Source organism: Sus scrofa, chromosome 14 (genome assembly GCF_054392235.1).
Source record: "Sus scrofa isolate SSC_HxYL_T2T_F1_AM1 chromosome 14, Sscrofa_HxYL_maternal_Yorkshire_Landrace_v2.0, whole genome shotgun sequence".
NCBI classification, from domain to species: domain Eukaryota; kingdom Metazoa; phylum Chordata; class Mammalia; order Artiodactyla; family Suidae; genus Sus; species Sus scrofa.
Genome location: NC_139396.1, coordinates 54,716,005 through 54,730,754, shown reverse-complemented (window position 1 = coordinate 54,730,754; position 14,750 = coordinate 54,716,005). Strand labels below are relative to the sequence as shown.

The 14,750-nt window shown below is 45.0% G+C and overlaps 1 protein-coding gene across 9 annotated transcripts in view; it reads left to right on the top strand.

Moving 5' to 3' along the window:
- Nucleotides 1-353: 353 nt before the first annotated feature.
- The window catches only part of CCDC60 (coiled-coil domain containing 60), a 186,822-nt gene continuing 172,425 nt past the window's right edge, over nt 354-14,750 (top strand). For all 9 annotated transcript variants that reach the window (XR_014827400.1, XR_014827399.1, XM_084996388.1 and 6 more), the window contains exon 1: nt 354-859. Coding sequence is in view for 5 of the 9 variants with exons in the window: in XM_084996388.1 (XP_084852514.1) it covers nt 770-859 (90 nt within the window). In the remaining 4 variants the exon portion in view is untranslated. The remainder of the gene's footprint in view (nt 860-14,750) is intronic.

Below are 14,750 nucleotides of genomic sequence, written 5' to 3'. Positions count from 1 at the left end.
GAGAAATCTCAGGTTAAAATAATTGCAGGGCTAAAGGCCCACATTAATCTAACCAACCCAAGGCACAAGAAATAGCTAGGGGGTTAGTGCCAGGATAGAGCCGAATCTGGAAGGAAGGAAGGAAGGAAGGAGTCATACGTAGTTAGGCAGAGAAAAAGGGTCAAGGTCCGCAGGCCTAAGAGGAGAAACCAGAGTTTTTCACAGGCTAGCCAGTCATTGCCCCAGTGCTTGGCGGAGTTCGCGACCCCGCCCCCACCAATCCCAGCCAATGAGGAAGCCCGCCACAGGCGTGCCCGTTGCCAGGAGACTGAGTGGGGCCCCAGCCTCTCAATCAGCCGTGGCTTTCCTTCCTCAGTGGGCGCTCCGCCTTAGGATGGCTATCTGGGGGCCCCTCTACGGCGCCCCGTCAGACTTTGTCAGTGGAGTTTAATTTTTTTTAGTTCATATTTTATTTTTGCTTACAGAAGACAAAGCTGTCCCCTTCCCAGATGGGGAAGAGCTCAGAGAAAAGTTTGTGACTCCTAAAAAGTGAAGGCTTGCCTGGATTTCACGCGGCCAGGACTTCTCTCTCCTGTTGGCGGGAAGCCCAGATGACCTGCTTTCCTATTACTCCTCAGTCTGAAACCTGTCTGCTGGAGTCTGTGTAACTGGGACTTGCGAACCAGGGAGAAATTGCTGAAGTAGAAGATTCTGGTGGAGGGGGCGGGAGCGGGGAGACAAAAGAAACCTCTTCTTTGGGCATACAGGCTAAGCCTGAAGGATTTCCAAGATGACCAAGGTACCAGTCACCAAGAAGATACAGAGTTCCTCCGCCTCGCGGGCCCTCTGGCCCTTGTATGCAGCAGATCTTCTAACCCAGGTGAGTCTTCCCGCTCTGGTGAAAGCAATCATGTTTGTAAGACCCAGTGAAATAGGAATTAGCCTCCGGACCAGCGAGGGGCAGGGGAAGAAGAGTCTCGGTGTAATTAAATTGCTGGGACCCATTCTTGTTGCTGTCAATGGTTGGTTTCTCCTAAAGCATGAAAGCGCCAGGCAGAACAGTGAGCTGGGCTCTCCTATTAGCCAGTAATTCCAAAATGATGGAATAAATTGGCAGTGACACTCTAGAACATCAGGAAAAAATTAAGATGAATTGTAGGTTGGCCATCGCAGAAATTATTTTCAGAGATCCGCTGGGCTCGGGGTTCATGCCCATCCTCTCCCTTTATGAAGAGACTACAGAGTGTCAGACTTTGGGGTTTGAAGCCTGCCTTTGCGTCTCACCAGCTACTAACGTTAGATAAGTTGCTTGGCATCTCTGAGCCTTTATTTGCCCATGTCTGCAAAATGAAAACAGGAACATCAAGTAGGCGGAAACAATGTGAGGACTAAAGTAAGATATGGAAATCATTTACTGTAATGCTAACAGTACGGTGTATATGTGACAAGAAATACTGTTTTTGGTTTGAAAGACAAAGAAAAATCCGTATGTGTTTAGTGCCTCAGTCAAGTTGTTTCTGTTTTTTTAAATGATCCTAACTGGGCAGGCCAGTTACATCTTTATAAAGTGTGTCTGTGTTAAGCGTGTATTTGTTGTTGTATCTACAGATGCTTAGATGGCCACTAATTGGCCAGGGTAGGTGAACAGTGGGAGAGAGGGTCAAAGGTAGTTACTGGCCACTGTGGTCCACCCACAGTGGCCTATCTTGTGGCTCACAGTCCTGCCCCAGCAATGAGGGCCTGGGGTGGGGGTGGGGAGTTAGGGCACAAAAGAGAGCATAAAACTCCCCTGTGCTTACCTGGTGGTCTAGAGTGTTGCTGAGCTTCTATTTTCTAAGGACTCAGCTTTCTGTACCCGTGTAGGTGCATTTGCCCCTTAGTTGCTCACTCTGCCAGGTGGCAGTGTTCACGTGTATCCTTTTGTCTCAAAATGCTACACTGAAGTGGGTTTTATCCAGAACAGCCCCTCTGGGAAGAAACTTCCCAAGGTAGCAATGGGGGAAGAGAAAGAGGGAAGGAATGAGGATTGAGTAGACGGTACATAAGCAGAGTGTGAGTGTGTGGGCAATGGATCCATATAACCTGGTTTGAACCCTGGGTCTGCCTCTTAGCAACCCTGTGACCTTGGGCAGGTTACAGAGCTTCTCTGCTTCAGCACCACCCTCTATAAAATGGGGATATCTTCGTTCTTCTTCATGGGCTTGCTGTGAGCATTCAGCAATTTGTCCAAAGCTCAGAGAACAGTGTTCCACGCACAGTTAGCACCCCCTAGGTTTTTGTGACATTGTTATTTCCTTCATTTAGCGAACACTTATTGAATTTTTGTTGTGTGCTAAATACCTGCTCTTGTGAAAAAAGGAGACTCGTCTTAAAAATTTTTACAATCTGTAGTGTGTCTGTTTGGGTTGGGAAGTAAAAGAGATGAGAAACAGATTGTTGTAATGCAGGGTGATTAATGATGTGCTGGAGATGATGTATCATTGTGTATGGTGGGACTGAGAGAAGGACAGCTAACTTGGACTTGCGTGGGGCGGGGGGATGTAAGAGAAAGAGAAACCGAAGAGAGATTGGGGAGGGAAGAGGTCATGTACCCAACCGAATGCCATGGAGTGTTTTATCATGGAATAGAGAGATTGAAGAAAGTGGAGGAAGATGTTGAGGTTGAAATGATTATCTCTTTCTTGGGAGGAGGGTAGATGGGACTAGGAGGTCAAGAGAAGGGAAGCAGGCTTCCAGGGAACTATTGGATAAACCAGACCTCAGGCACAAAGACCATTGGGATCCTGCTGCCCCCACCAGACTGTCTAGGAAATAGCAAAGACCCTGGGGTGTCCCTGGCTCGTACTTGAATTATTATGCCTTCAGAAATTATGACTTTTTTGGACTGGAAGCATGTGAAGCACTGATTCATCTCTAGCAGGCTAACTAGAAAGTGACAAGTCACAAGAAAATTTGTAGAGATTAGGCTCAACCTCTGGTGTGAATCACACTAAGAACAAATTGCAGTTTTATTAGTTTAACACGCGAATAACAGTGGCGATAATACTGATGAGGGTTGGCAGGTATTGAATATTCACCAGGTTCTGAGCGCAAAGTCTTTACATGTGATGTTTCAGAACCATCTACACACTTCAAGGTATGAGCTGTTCCTCCTCATGAGATAGATGGCAACACTGAGGCCCAGTGAGGATAGGTCCCTTACCCAAGGACACACCCACCCAACAAGGAGCAGAGCAAGGATTTGAACTCAGAGTCCTCTGGACCCAGAGTTTCAGCCCTCCCTGCTTCACTGTGCTCATCAAACAGTGAGCATGGTGAGCGCACACCACGGGGGATACAGAAAGAAGGCCTAAAGCATACCCAGTGGCCTCAGGTAGTTTTCATGTTTGTGGAGTGGCAGGTGGTGGCGGGGAACAGAGGAATGCCACATAAAAAGAGAATAACCAATGCCAGGCGGCTGGGTAAATGTCCAGTGAGGAGTGGTCCCAGGAAGGATCTGGCTTTTCAGAGGAGGAAGGGGAGACCATGATGGGCTGTGTGGTGTCACCACTTCCCGCTCCCCATTCCCTAGGGTAGTGGGTGACCCTTGAGGGGAACCTCAAAAGCATCCTGAAGCCCTCTGAAGCTAGCTGTTTTCCTTCTCATAGGGATGGAGGTTGCTTTATCATCCCTAATGTTACAATGGAACCCTCCCTTGTACAGCATCTACATGTAAAGTTTTCAATGAAGGGAGTATAAATAATACATGCAAAGCCTCTGCTTGAACATCTTTTGTTGAGGAAACCTTCTAGGCTGCCTTAAGTCAGACCCCCTAATCTGTTTAGGGAGTTTTTTTCCCCTTTGTTTCCCAGGGAAGCAAAAGAGAAGTCTAATGGGATTAGCCATGGGGAAGGGAGGGGGGCAGGGTGTGTGTAGATTACTATGGACTCACATTTTCTTTGGAAAAAGACTGAAAAACAGACTAAAAACCTTAACACCCCCCCTTCCATGTTCTAGAACAGAAATGCAGGAATGGCACTTGGCATAAGCTATAAAGGTGTAGAGTCCTTTATACAAGCTCTGTCTCATGGTGGCTAAAAGAAAGAAGCATCCTTAATTTGGGCAGATCCTGAAACAGCTGGGAACTAGACTGGATGCTTTGCTCACATTCCAGGTTAGAGATTACAAGAGCAAATCTTCAGCAAATGACATGGGTTCAGGCACCAACTCTGGCACTCAGCTATGTTGGGGGGCCTCGAACAAATCAGTGCCTCTCTGTGCCTCACTTTGCTCCCCTCTGTGAAACAGACATGGTGGATTTTATCTCATGTAAGACGTCTTCCATTTCAAGAGGCATCACAGGCGTACCCTTTGTGGCTTGGTGTTTATGAACCTGACTAGTATCCATGAGGATGCAGTTTTGATCCCTGGCCTCGCTTAGTGGGTTAGGGATCCAGTGTTCCATGAGCTGGAGTGTAGGTTGCAGACGAGGCTCAGGTCTGGCATGGCTTTGGCTGTGGCTGGCAACTACAGCTCTGTTTTGACCCCTAGCCTAGGAATTTCCATATGCTGCAGGTGTGGCCCTAAAAAACAAAAATCAAGAGGAATCACAGTTTTTTGAGTGTGCCACTAAGAAAAGAAAACTACTCATTAAACTATGGTCTACTTTCCATTATAAGAAGCACCCCAGTTTTGGAGATGTTGAAATGTGAAAGAAAATGTGCAACTTAGATTAAATGACATACAGCTAAAAATGTTCCTGCCTCATAGGGCTTGGTGTGGATTAGATGAGTTAATATGGGTAAGGCTCTTAGAAGAGGGCCTGGCACAGAGTAAATACTATGAAACATTAGCCATTAAGACGTTGTTTCATGTTTTAATTGATGCAATTATAGAGGTGTAGTTATTAACCCCTTTTGCACCTGAGTAGATGGAAGGTTGCAGAGCTCCAGGGTCTAGTTCTCCGTTGAAAGCTAGATTGGGAGATTCAGGGAGAAGAGGAAAAACTCTGTGGAGAAGACCTTGACCTGAGCATCTCTGACTGCACCTGCCACCATCTACCCTCTGCACCACCCCAGCCCCCAGCCATGCTGAGAATGGAGTTGCCCAGAGAAGGTCTCAGAAGTTTAGCCTACTTGGTATACTCAGCCAGGCCGCCTGGATTCAGAGATGGAAAAATTTCCCCCAACAAGAGGTAACGACTACCAGCACAAGACGTTTCCACCGCAAACATGAAACGATTTTCCTTTTTGTCCAGATAGGAGAAATTGTGGTCTAAAGATAGAAGTGGTGAGTCATGGGTCTTTGTTCGAAGTGGGCTCAGCACTGGGTAATTTCTCTGGCCTCTAATCATGGAGACTATACCCCCCTGCACCGGATCTGTGATTACTCTGAAAAATAAAATAAAATGAAAGATCTGATGACCACTTGAGATTCAGTTCTGAAGAATGCTAGCCAGCTGCACCTTCATTTTTATTATCACTCATGACTCAGGCCAGGAAAATGGCCGTGAGTCGTTTTCTCTCGCCAAGGGATTCTTCTGGCTCCATTGTTATTGTGGGAGACAACTGCAGGAATTCAAGTTGTTTTGTTTTGTCTTGTTTATGCCTTGACGCTTTGGACTGGTGATGCTTGCCTTGGTGCGTCCTGCTGTGTCTAATTGCAGGCCCATGTGACAGTCAGTCCCCTCCATGATAAATCAGGGTGCGGGGAACTCATGTGTTCATTACCTCCTGACACAGGAAGAGCGATGGCACTTTCTTTATGCCGGACAAAATGAAGCCAGTTCGTCTCAACTGCCAAGAGGCAGCTGCTCAGCATGGGGAGGTGAGGGCGGGGGAGGGGAGCAGCAGAAGAAAGACATCAAAGAGTCTAGTTGAGGGACTGTGAGCTTAGTGAGGCGGTAGCAGTTCAGCCTTCGAAATCAGACAAGGTAGGCCCCCATCTCCTTGACACTAATAGGAGGTTCTGTGAAATGGGTCGAATACTAGTAATAGGGTATATCTCATAGGTCTTTCAGAAGGACTAAATAAAATAATGCATCTGAGATGCTGAGCACAATACTCAGTACACAGGTAACTCTCCAATAAGTCATGACAGTTTTGATTATTCCTCATGCTCCTCTCTCTTCTCTGACTGGACATATGTGTCTCTATCACCAATTTGAAGACATAGTCAGCCCAGATAGGAAGTCCAGAGGAAGCTGGATTATTAACTGTAAATCCTCAGAGCAGTGGGGTCCATCATCAGTGAGCCCAAGTCCAAGTTTAAAGGTAGAAGGGGAAGAAGTAGTTGTAAGTATATTTTTATGAAGGATGAGATGCCTTGCAGGATCTCATCCCACAACATGACTTGGGTCCCTTGGATTTTGCCTTTCAGCCCAGTCCCATTACTCATGTTTGAATCCCATGGAGAACCAGAAGAAAATAAGAAAAAATGAAAACCCTGTGTATCAATTAGGATCATTCTTGGCTGCAAGTAGGAGATAAACTGACATAACAAATATGAATTCATTTTTCTCACGTAAGAAATCTGGGGGTGTATGCCTGCTGGCATTGGTTCAGGAGGAGCAATAACATCAGGACCGGCAGGTCCTTTCCCCTCATGGTCACAGAATGGCTACCCCATCTCTAGCCATTACATTCATATTCCAGCAGAAGAAGGTAAAAATGGAGGGTCAGAGCTCTGTTTGTCCCTTTTATGAGACAAACAAAGGCATTCCAGGAAACTTTGCAGCATATTTCCTCTTCTGTCTCATTGGCCAGGGCGGTGTCAGCTGCCTTTTCTTTACTGCAAGAATGGCTAGGAAAGTATGTATCTAACCTGAGGGTGAAAAGCAGGGGCAAGAGAGAGGGCAGAGTGTTGGTGATGGGCATCAGGCTGACTAGTCAGCAGTGACTGGCACAAATGATTTCAGCAAAGATCAGACACTGAGGGTCCCAAGCAATAAGTAACCTAAAAAAGAGAGACATCCCTTAACCTGTACCACAACTGCTTAGGAATCTCAAGGGCACTTATCCATAGTGGTACTTTATTTATTTAGTCTTTTTAGGGCTGCACCCGCAGCATATGGAAGTTCCCAGGCTAGGAGTCAAATTGGAGCTACAGCTGCCGGCCAATGGCACAGCCACAGCAACACAAGATCTGAACCACATCTGCGACCTAAACCACAGCTCATGGCAAAGCCAGATCCTTAACCCACTGAGCAAGGCCAGGAATCAAACCCACATCCTCATGGATACTAGTAGGGATCTTAACCCACTGAACCAACCACAAGGGTAACTCCCATGGCGGTACTTTAAAAAACAACATGGAATCCACCAAAGGCCTGTGGGGATCCTGAGAAAGGGTAGACACTGCCAAAAAACATTCCTTCATTCAGCTAATACTTACTGAGCTCCAGGTATGTGCTAAGCATGATTCTAGGTGTCGAGGGTACAGAAGTGAAAGAAGGCAGTTACCTGGGACAACCTTCCAGAAACTGAAAATACCCTTATAGGGAATAACATGAAGAGAAATCCAAGATTTTGGAACTTACACCATCTATATTCCCCTGACCTTCCTTTTCACCATTGGGAGAGTAGGAGACTTGAAGAATCTTTATTAAACAAGTCTTTGCACCACTGTGGAAAGAGACCTGTTCTTGACCCCTTTTCAGTGTTCCTCCAGCCTCTGAAGACTCAGCCAACAGCTGTTAAATTCAAAAGTTGCAGAATCTGGGGTTCCTGTAGTAGTTCAGCGGAAACGAATCTGACTAGTATCCATGAGGACGAGAGTTCAGTCCCTGGCCTCGTTCAGTAGGTTAAGGATCTGGCATTGCTATGAGCTATGGTGTAGGTTGCAGACGCGGCTCAGATCTGGTGTTGGTGTGGCTCTGGCGTAGGCCTGTGGCTATGGCTCCAATCTGACCCCTAGCCTGGAAACCTCCATATGCTGTGGGTGCAGCCCTAAAAAGACAAAAAAAAAAAAAAAATTGCAGAGTCCATGTGGGGTTTGGTGGCAAGTAGCACCTTCATAAATTCTGACAGAAGCAAATTAAATCTTTCATGGACTGAACAAACCAACATATTTTTCTCAGATTTCTTTCTGACAGCTAAATTCACAATCATAATCGCCAGTAATGAGATACCTTCTATCATTGAAATGGTGGCATTTTCCCTTCTCAATTCCTGTTTTCAAACTCTGCTGAGGAAATTTCTTGCAGGGCTCAATTTTGATCTAATGTATTTCTGTCTAAATTGGGATTTATGCATTCAGTGGTTTTATTTAATAACTCAAAAATTAGCCACATCTGACAATCTACTTGCAAGCCTGGAAGTGCTTTGGTGTTTCTGGATTTCACAAAGTGAAAAGATTATACAGCTGGTGTGACTTCTGGAATGGGTTCAGTATCATCAGGGGCTTTGAGGGGTCCTTAGTTGGTTTCAGCTCAGTGGCAGGAAGAACAGAAAATAATGCCCCATTGTAGCTTGGTATTGGGTCAAGGTCACCTTCTGAGGTGTATATTAACTATACATACGTGCCAGATATTTTGGAGGCATTAAAATGAATCCAACTTGGGGGCTTCTCTCTAGCAACTCGCAGTTCTATGGAGAGCAAATGCATAAATAATCATGTGTCAAGATGGCAGATTAAAAGTAGCAGAAAGGTAAAAAGTACATAGGCGCTTAGAGATAGAAACAGGTTCTGTTCTAGGAAGAAAGGTGCAGTGAAGCCAGGTGATCTGCACCTTCAGCATTGGCTAGATGTAGACTTGGGGTGACATGAGAGCTAAGCCACAGCTGGAACTTATTTTCTAATACATCAGGGTCAGGGGGCGTACTGCCACTCTCCCCTAAGGAACAGGTTCTTTCTTTACACTGTCTGACAAAATGCTCTCCCACAGAGATCCAGTGGGTGCTTTTTTCCATACTCTCCTTCTCTGTTTACAAAGAAACAAAACTACCCAAGTTTATATCCTGGGGGGTTGTCAAATTAGAGAGAACTTGGCTACATGAATTCCCATTAAAGCTCTCAGTAACCCAAATGGTCTAATATTTACTCCTTTAAGACTTTGAATTTCAGCAGAGCAGGGTTTCTCAACCTTGCCACTCTTGACCTTTTGGGTCGGTAGGCTGTCCTTTGCATTGTAGGATGGTGAGCAGCATGCCAAGTCTCTAGCCATTAGATGCCAATTGTGACAACCAAAAAAATGTGTCAAGATATTACCAAATGTCCCCCAGGGGATAAAATCATGCCAGTTGAGAACCATGGCAGGATAGGACTACTGAAGTCCTAAATACCTTTCCCCAGTTGAATGCTTATCTGATGGTGAAATATTTCCATTCAAATAAATGATGCCATCATATACCCAGTTGTTCAGGGAGAAACCGGAGTGTCATCTTTTTTCTCTCCCTCTCCATCACCTCTGATGTTCAATCAGCTGCCTTAGGGCAGGTGTGCTGTGAACACTGCCTCTTTCCCCAAGGTCAGTGCCTGACCCAGGATGCCTTCATCTCTAGCCTGGACTATTCCACCAGCTTTCTAAAGGCCTTCTTTATCTCGGTCCAACCTTCTTCCAACCCATTCCCTTTCACTGCAAGTGTGGTATTGTCATTCCCCTGGTTAAAAACATAAATAATGGCCCTCCATTGCCCTCAAAGTGAAGATTAATATCTTTAATAAGGTTTAAAAGGTTCTGCATGATCTTGTCCCTGCCAGCTTTCCAACCTCATCTTTCATTACTCTGTCTACTCAGAAGTCAAACTGATTTTTGAAGGTGCCATGCCTTCCATCTCCTTCCTCCTTATAAAACATTCTTCCCATCCCCCAAAAACTCTGTATTTCCATAGCAAGATGTTTCCAGGGTTCTGAACAGCAGTGGGGGCGGCGAGAGTGGGCATGGCCCTTGCTCTGAATTAGGAGGTCAGGTTCTAATATCAGCTTTCTTACTACCTACCTGTATGACTTTGGGCAAATCACCTCTCTGGTTTCTTCATATACATCTACAGAACCAGGAACTCTAACCTGGCAATTGGGGGGCTCCCTCTTTGCCATATGACTCAAGAGAGCAAATAATGGCTACTATATATTAGGCATCTATTGTGCATTTTCTGTGTTGTGCATATATTAATAAAATTAACTCCTTGATCCTGTAGGGCAGATGCTATCATTACCTCTATTTGTAGAGATGAGGAAACTGAGGATTGAAAAGGTTTTGTAACTTGCCCCAAGATACCCAGACAAGTAGATCACGGAGTTAGGATTTGAATCAGGACTCACTAACTAGAGAGATGCTGTGCTCTTAAGATCAGTCCGATTGACTGCAGGAGGAAGGGGCAGTAGATAAGTCTCTCTTGACAAGGGCCATCTGTTGGTGCAGTTTTAAAAGAGTACATTCAAAAGTCTCTGGCAGAGGAGTTTCCATTGTGGCTCAGCAGAAAAAAATCTGACTAGTATCCATGAGGATGCATGTTCAATCCTTGGCCTCGCTTAGTGGGTTAAGGATCCAAATGGCTCGGATCTGGCATTGTTGTAGCTGTGGTGTAGGCCAGTGGCTACAGCTCCGATTTGACCCCATCCTGGAAACTACCATATGCCATGGGTGCAGCCCTAAAAAGACAAAAAAAAAAAAAAGTCTCTGGCAGAAAAAGGAAAGTGCCAGTTTTAGCAAACAAGACTGTGACTGTACTCTATGACCACAGACAAGGACATTTGCATTTTTCTTGCGCTCCTGCTAAAGTATGCCAGTGAGCTTTTTCTGGAATAGAAATACAGCTAAGGGTGAGGTAGGGGAACCCCTGTATGTAGCTTGGACACATCTTTCTATATAATGCTTATTTCAATGATGATTTATAAGCCATTTCTAATTAGAGTCACACTTCTAAGAAAGGCATATTTTGATGCTGGGTCAATACTCTGTTAAGACTGCTAGATAAAACCGTGAGGAAGACAGGCCCCAGCTAATGAGGAATGAGGTTTTGGAGTGTATGTGGCTGGGATGTTGGTAATTGTAAACAGCTTAATTGGGTTGAATAATTTGGGTAAATACCTAGTTAAATGGATTTAGTCTGAATCCAAGCTCTGACTCATTGAATTTTTAATTTTCTACCAAAAAAATATCCTGAACCATTATTGCCTGTTTATTTGTCTGATTCCACCACTGGACTTGGAGCTCATTGAGGAAAAGGACCCTGTCTTGCTCACAATTCTATCCCCAGAGCCTAGCCCAGTGGCTGGCACTGGGTAGATCAACATTCTCTAGTCTCTATTCTCAGGACCAAGGAGAGTTCCTTGTGTGGTGTGAGGCAACACATCCCTTGATAACTGTAGATTCCATTTGGACAAAGGCCATACATGTTTTATTCACAGGGACACCCCCAGAACATGCTCCATAAATAGGGACACTATTGTAATAATAGCTACGAGTATTACCGTGGGCAAATTACTCTCTGTGCGTCAGTATTCTTATCTCACACTTGGACATGACAGTTCTTTCTTTGTAGGGTTGTTGGGAGGATCAGTGAAATAATGCCCCAAAAAAAGCCCCTGGCTAATAGTAGGTGCTCATTAAATGCTATCTCTTCATATTTCCACTTACGAATCGAAGCCACTGGCTCCCCCCAAATATCAAGCATTAAAACATTTAAATGCTGACATTTCCAGAGATGATGACTCTCATGCCACTCACGTTTTACACATTCAGGAAAAGTCAGCCAAAAGGGTAACATGACTGAAATGTTTTCTTTCCGAGAGCCCTTGAAGAAAATGCCTGAGAGGCAATTAGCCCAGGACTGTCACCTATGTTGCTATTGCTTATTGGCTGATCCCATCCTCTACTAATCAAACTGCTTCTCTAATACTTTTAGACCTTTTTAAAAAGTCCTCTCAAAACTCAGGAAGCAAGGCTTATTGACATATACCAAGGAGTCTGAGAGAACATGAATCCAGCATCCTCAAAGGGACTGAAAAAATGGTGGAAGTGGGGGAGCATTTTGCAGGGTCTTTGGGAACTAGCGAAGGCACCGTGCAAGGTTCTTCAACCCCAACTAGCCTCCTCACTTTTTCCCACCAAGCCTCAAACAAACCAGTAACCTTCTCTGTTGTCTTTTTGTGCAGCTCCAGGGCTTGAGTTTAAATTGTCTCAATAAAGGATGGTTCTTGAGCTCCCTTGGCTGGCCAGACAAACTCATGTCAGGGCTGATTGACTTAGCGCCTGGGGCATGGATCATTCCGAGGTTTAAGTCCTGGTTCTGCTGCTGCTCACTTGCTCTGTGACCTTAGGCTCTCTGCTCACCTCTCTGATGCTGAGTTTTCTCACCTGGAATTGAATCATGTGAAGATTCAAGATAATGTCCATAAGACTGGGTCCAGAAAAATAACTGAGATTGATCTGTGATTAACATTATTCCACCATTTAGTGATTTATGTGCATCCCAACCACCCCCATGTTCTGTTGTGCATAACGCCAACATCAGGTTTTTTTTTTTGTCAAAGTAAGATGGTATTGTATTGAGACAAAAAGTTTGTCTCCCCATGAATTGTCATTCTCTCAAGGTTTTCCTGTGACTCATGCTTTTGTATCCTCCATGAGGTTAAGTACGATGTCAGTGTTTTAAAGTTAAACAATGGCACATTGTATGATCATGATGATGATAATAGGAATAACGGATACTGTTGGTTGAGTCCTTGTATGTGTCATGTGCTTCACCAAGCACTTATGTGAATTATCCAGTTCCATTCACTCTACAATACTCAGTATTAACCCTATTTTGTGGATAAGGAAACTGAGGCTGAGAGAGGCTAAATAATTCAATCAGGGTCCCTTAACTGGCTAGTGGACCATCTGGTTTCAAATACAAATTGGGACAGCCTTCAAAGCCCTCATTTTTAACATTACATATTACTTAACAAAGTAAGCCTAGCTTTTTCTGGGGGCAGATGGGTTGAGATGTCCCCATACTCAAAAGAAGAGCATAAGGAAGGAAAACTCCCTACTTTGTAGTGCCTTGGGTGGAAGAGAAAATACTGACTGCATCCCGTAAGCCATTCACTTCCGGCTTGTCCTCACTCAGAAGGTCAAATACCAGGACATGTTTCAAAGATACTTCACTCACCCCAGCAGTCCCTGAAGTTAGCAGCTGACAAGCATCCCTCAGGACACCCAGTCCACTCCAGCCCACCAAAAACCTGCCAAAAACCTCTGGAAGCCTCCATCTGCTCTTTTGTCATGTCAGTTACCACAAAAGCAACCTGTCCACTGAATAAAGCCTGGGATCTAATCTGAACACAAATTTATTTTTGATTCTCCCTTCTCCCTTCAGATATTTTCAGTGGGGGAAGTTTTTCTCTGGCCCCTGCATTAAAAACAAGATATCCAGTGCCTTTTCTGCTTGCCCTTGAGTGGTAACCAGTCTTGCATTCCAAGGTACAAGGCACATCCACAATTCAGAAATTAAAACCATTGATTCAAGATATCAATATATTAAGCAGCACTTCATCCTTCTCCCAAGGAGAAGAGGTTTTGTTTTGTTTTGTTTCTCCTGTTCCTTCCTATTAAGGACAGCTTCATGTAGGCCACCTGCCCACTTGCTACCAGGGAGGGAAGTGTGGGGCAGGTCCCTTTCTTTATCCACAAAGATCTCCCACTCACCCTTAGCCTTCTAATTGTGCTGGCTGGAAGGGAAAATAGGGGGTACAAGAAAGTTCTTGCTGGTAATGTCATTAAGATGTCTCTGTTCTCCCTGGGTCCCACTGATGTTTAAAGCTGGTTCTTTCTTCTGTAAAGCACTTTTCGTGAGCTCTTTGGAAGTTCTCTACTGATTGATTCTAGCTCTCTAGACATTCCCTGTCTGCTGTGCATGCCCCCTCAGAGTCTGGTCTACCAGTAGTCCATCCCACCCAGACTTCCAATATTGGGGTCTCCCAGGCCTTCAGTGGGAGTTATTGTGGACAGAATCCCAGGGAAATATTCCCGCCTGCATGTCACATCTGGTCCCCATGTTTCATGTACCTTTGACAAGCACCACTTCCTAACCCAGCACCAGCTACTCTCTACCTCGCCCCAAGAGGCACTCCTTAGCCTGCCTCTGTCCTTTGGGTTTTCCAGGAGGGTGTTAGATGAGTGCACTCATCAGACCCCCAGCTTCAGAGGGTCACATGTCAATCTCTGAGCTATCCCATGGAGGTCTGTGGCTCATTCATTTTGAAGTGAAGGATACAACATCCTCCTTTCCGTAGGGTCAAGATTCAAAGCATCCTAGAAGCTGCTGTTGTTTTTTTTGTTTTGATTTTTTGTTTTTTCCTTTTGCTTTTAGGGCCACACCTGGGGCATACAAAAGTTCCCAGGCTAGGGGTCAAATTGGAGCTGCAGCTGGCAGCCTACACCACAGGAACACCAACACCAGATCTGAGTCCTATCTGCCACCTACACTGAAGCTCACAGCAATGCTAGATCCTTAACCCAATGAGCAGGGTCAGGGATCGAACCCTTGACCTCATGATACTAGTCGGGTTTGTTACCTCTGAGTCACAATTGGAACTACCCCTTCCACTCTTTCTGTAAATTCTTATTAGATTATAGTTGATTTACAGTGTTGTGTCTATTTCTGCTGTACAGCATAGTGACCCAGTCATACATATAATCTACATTTTTTCTCATATTCCATCATGGTATATCCCAAGAGACTGGATATAGTTCCCTGTGCTCTACAGTAGGACTTCATTGCTTAGCCATTCTAAATGTAAGAGTTTGCTTCTACCAACCCTAATCTCCCCATCCATCCCATTCCCTCCCCCCTCCTCCATGGAAACCA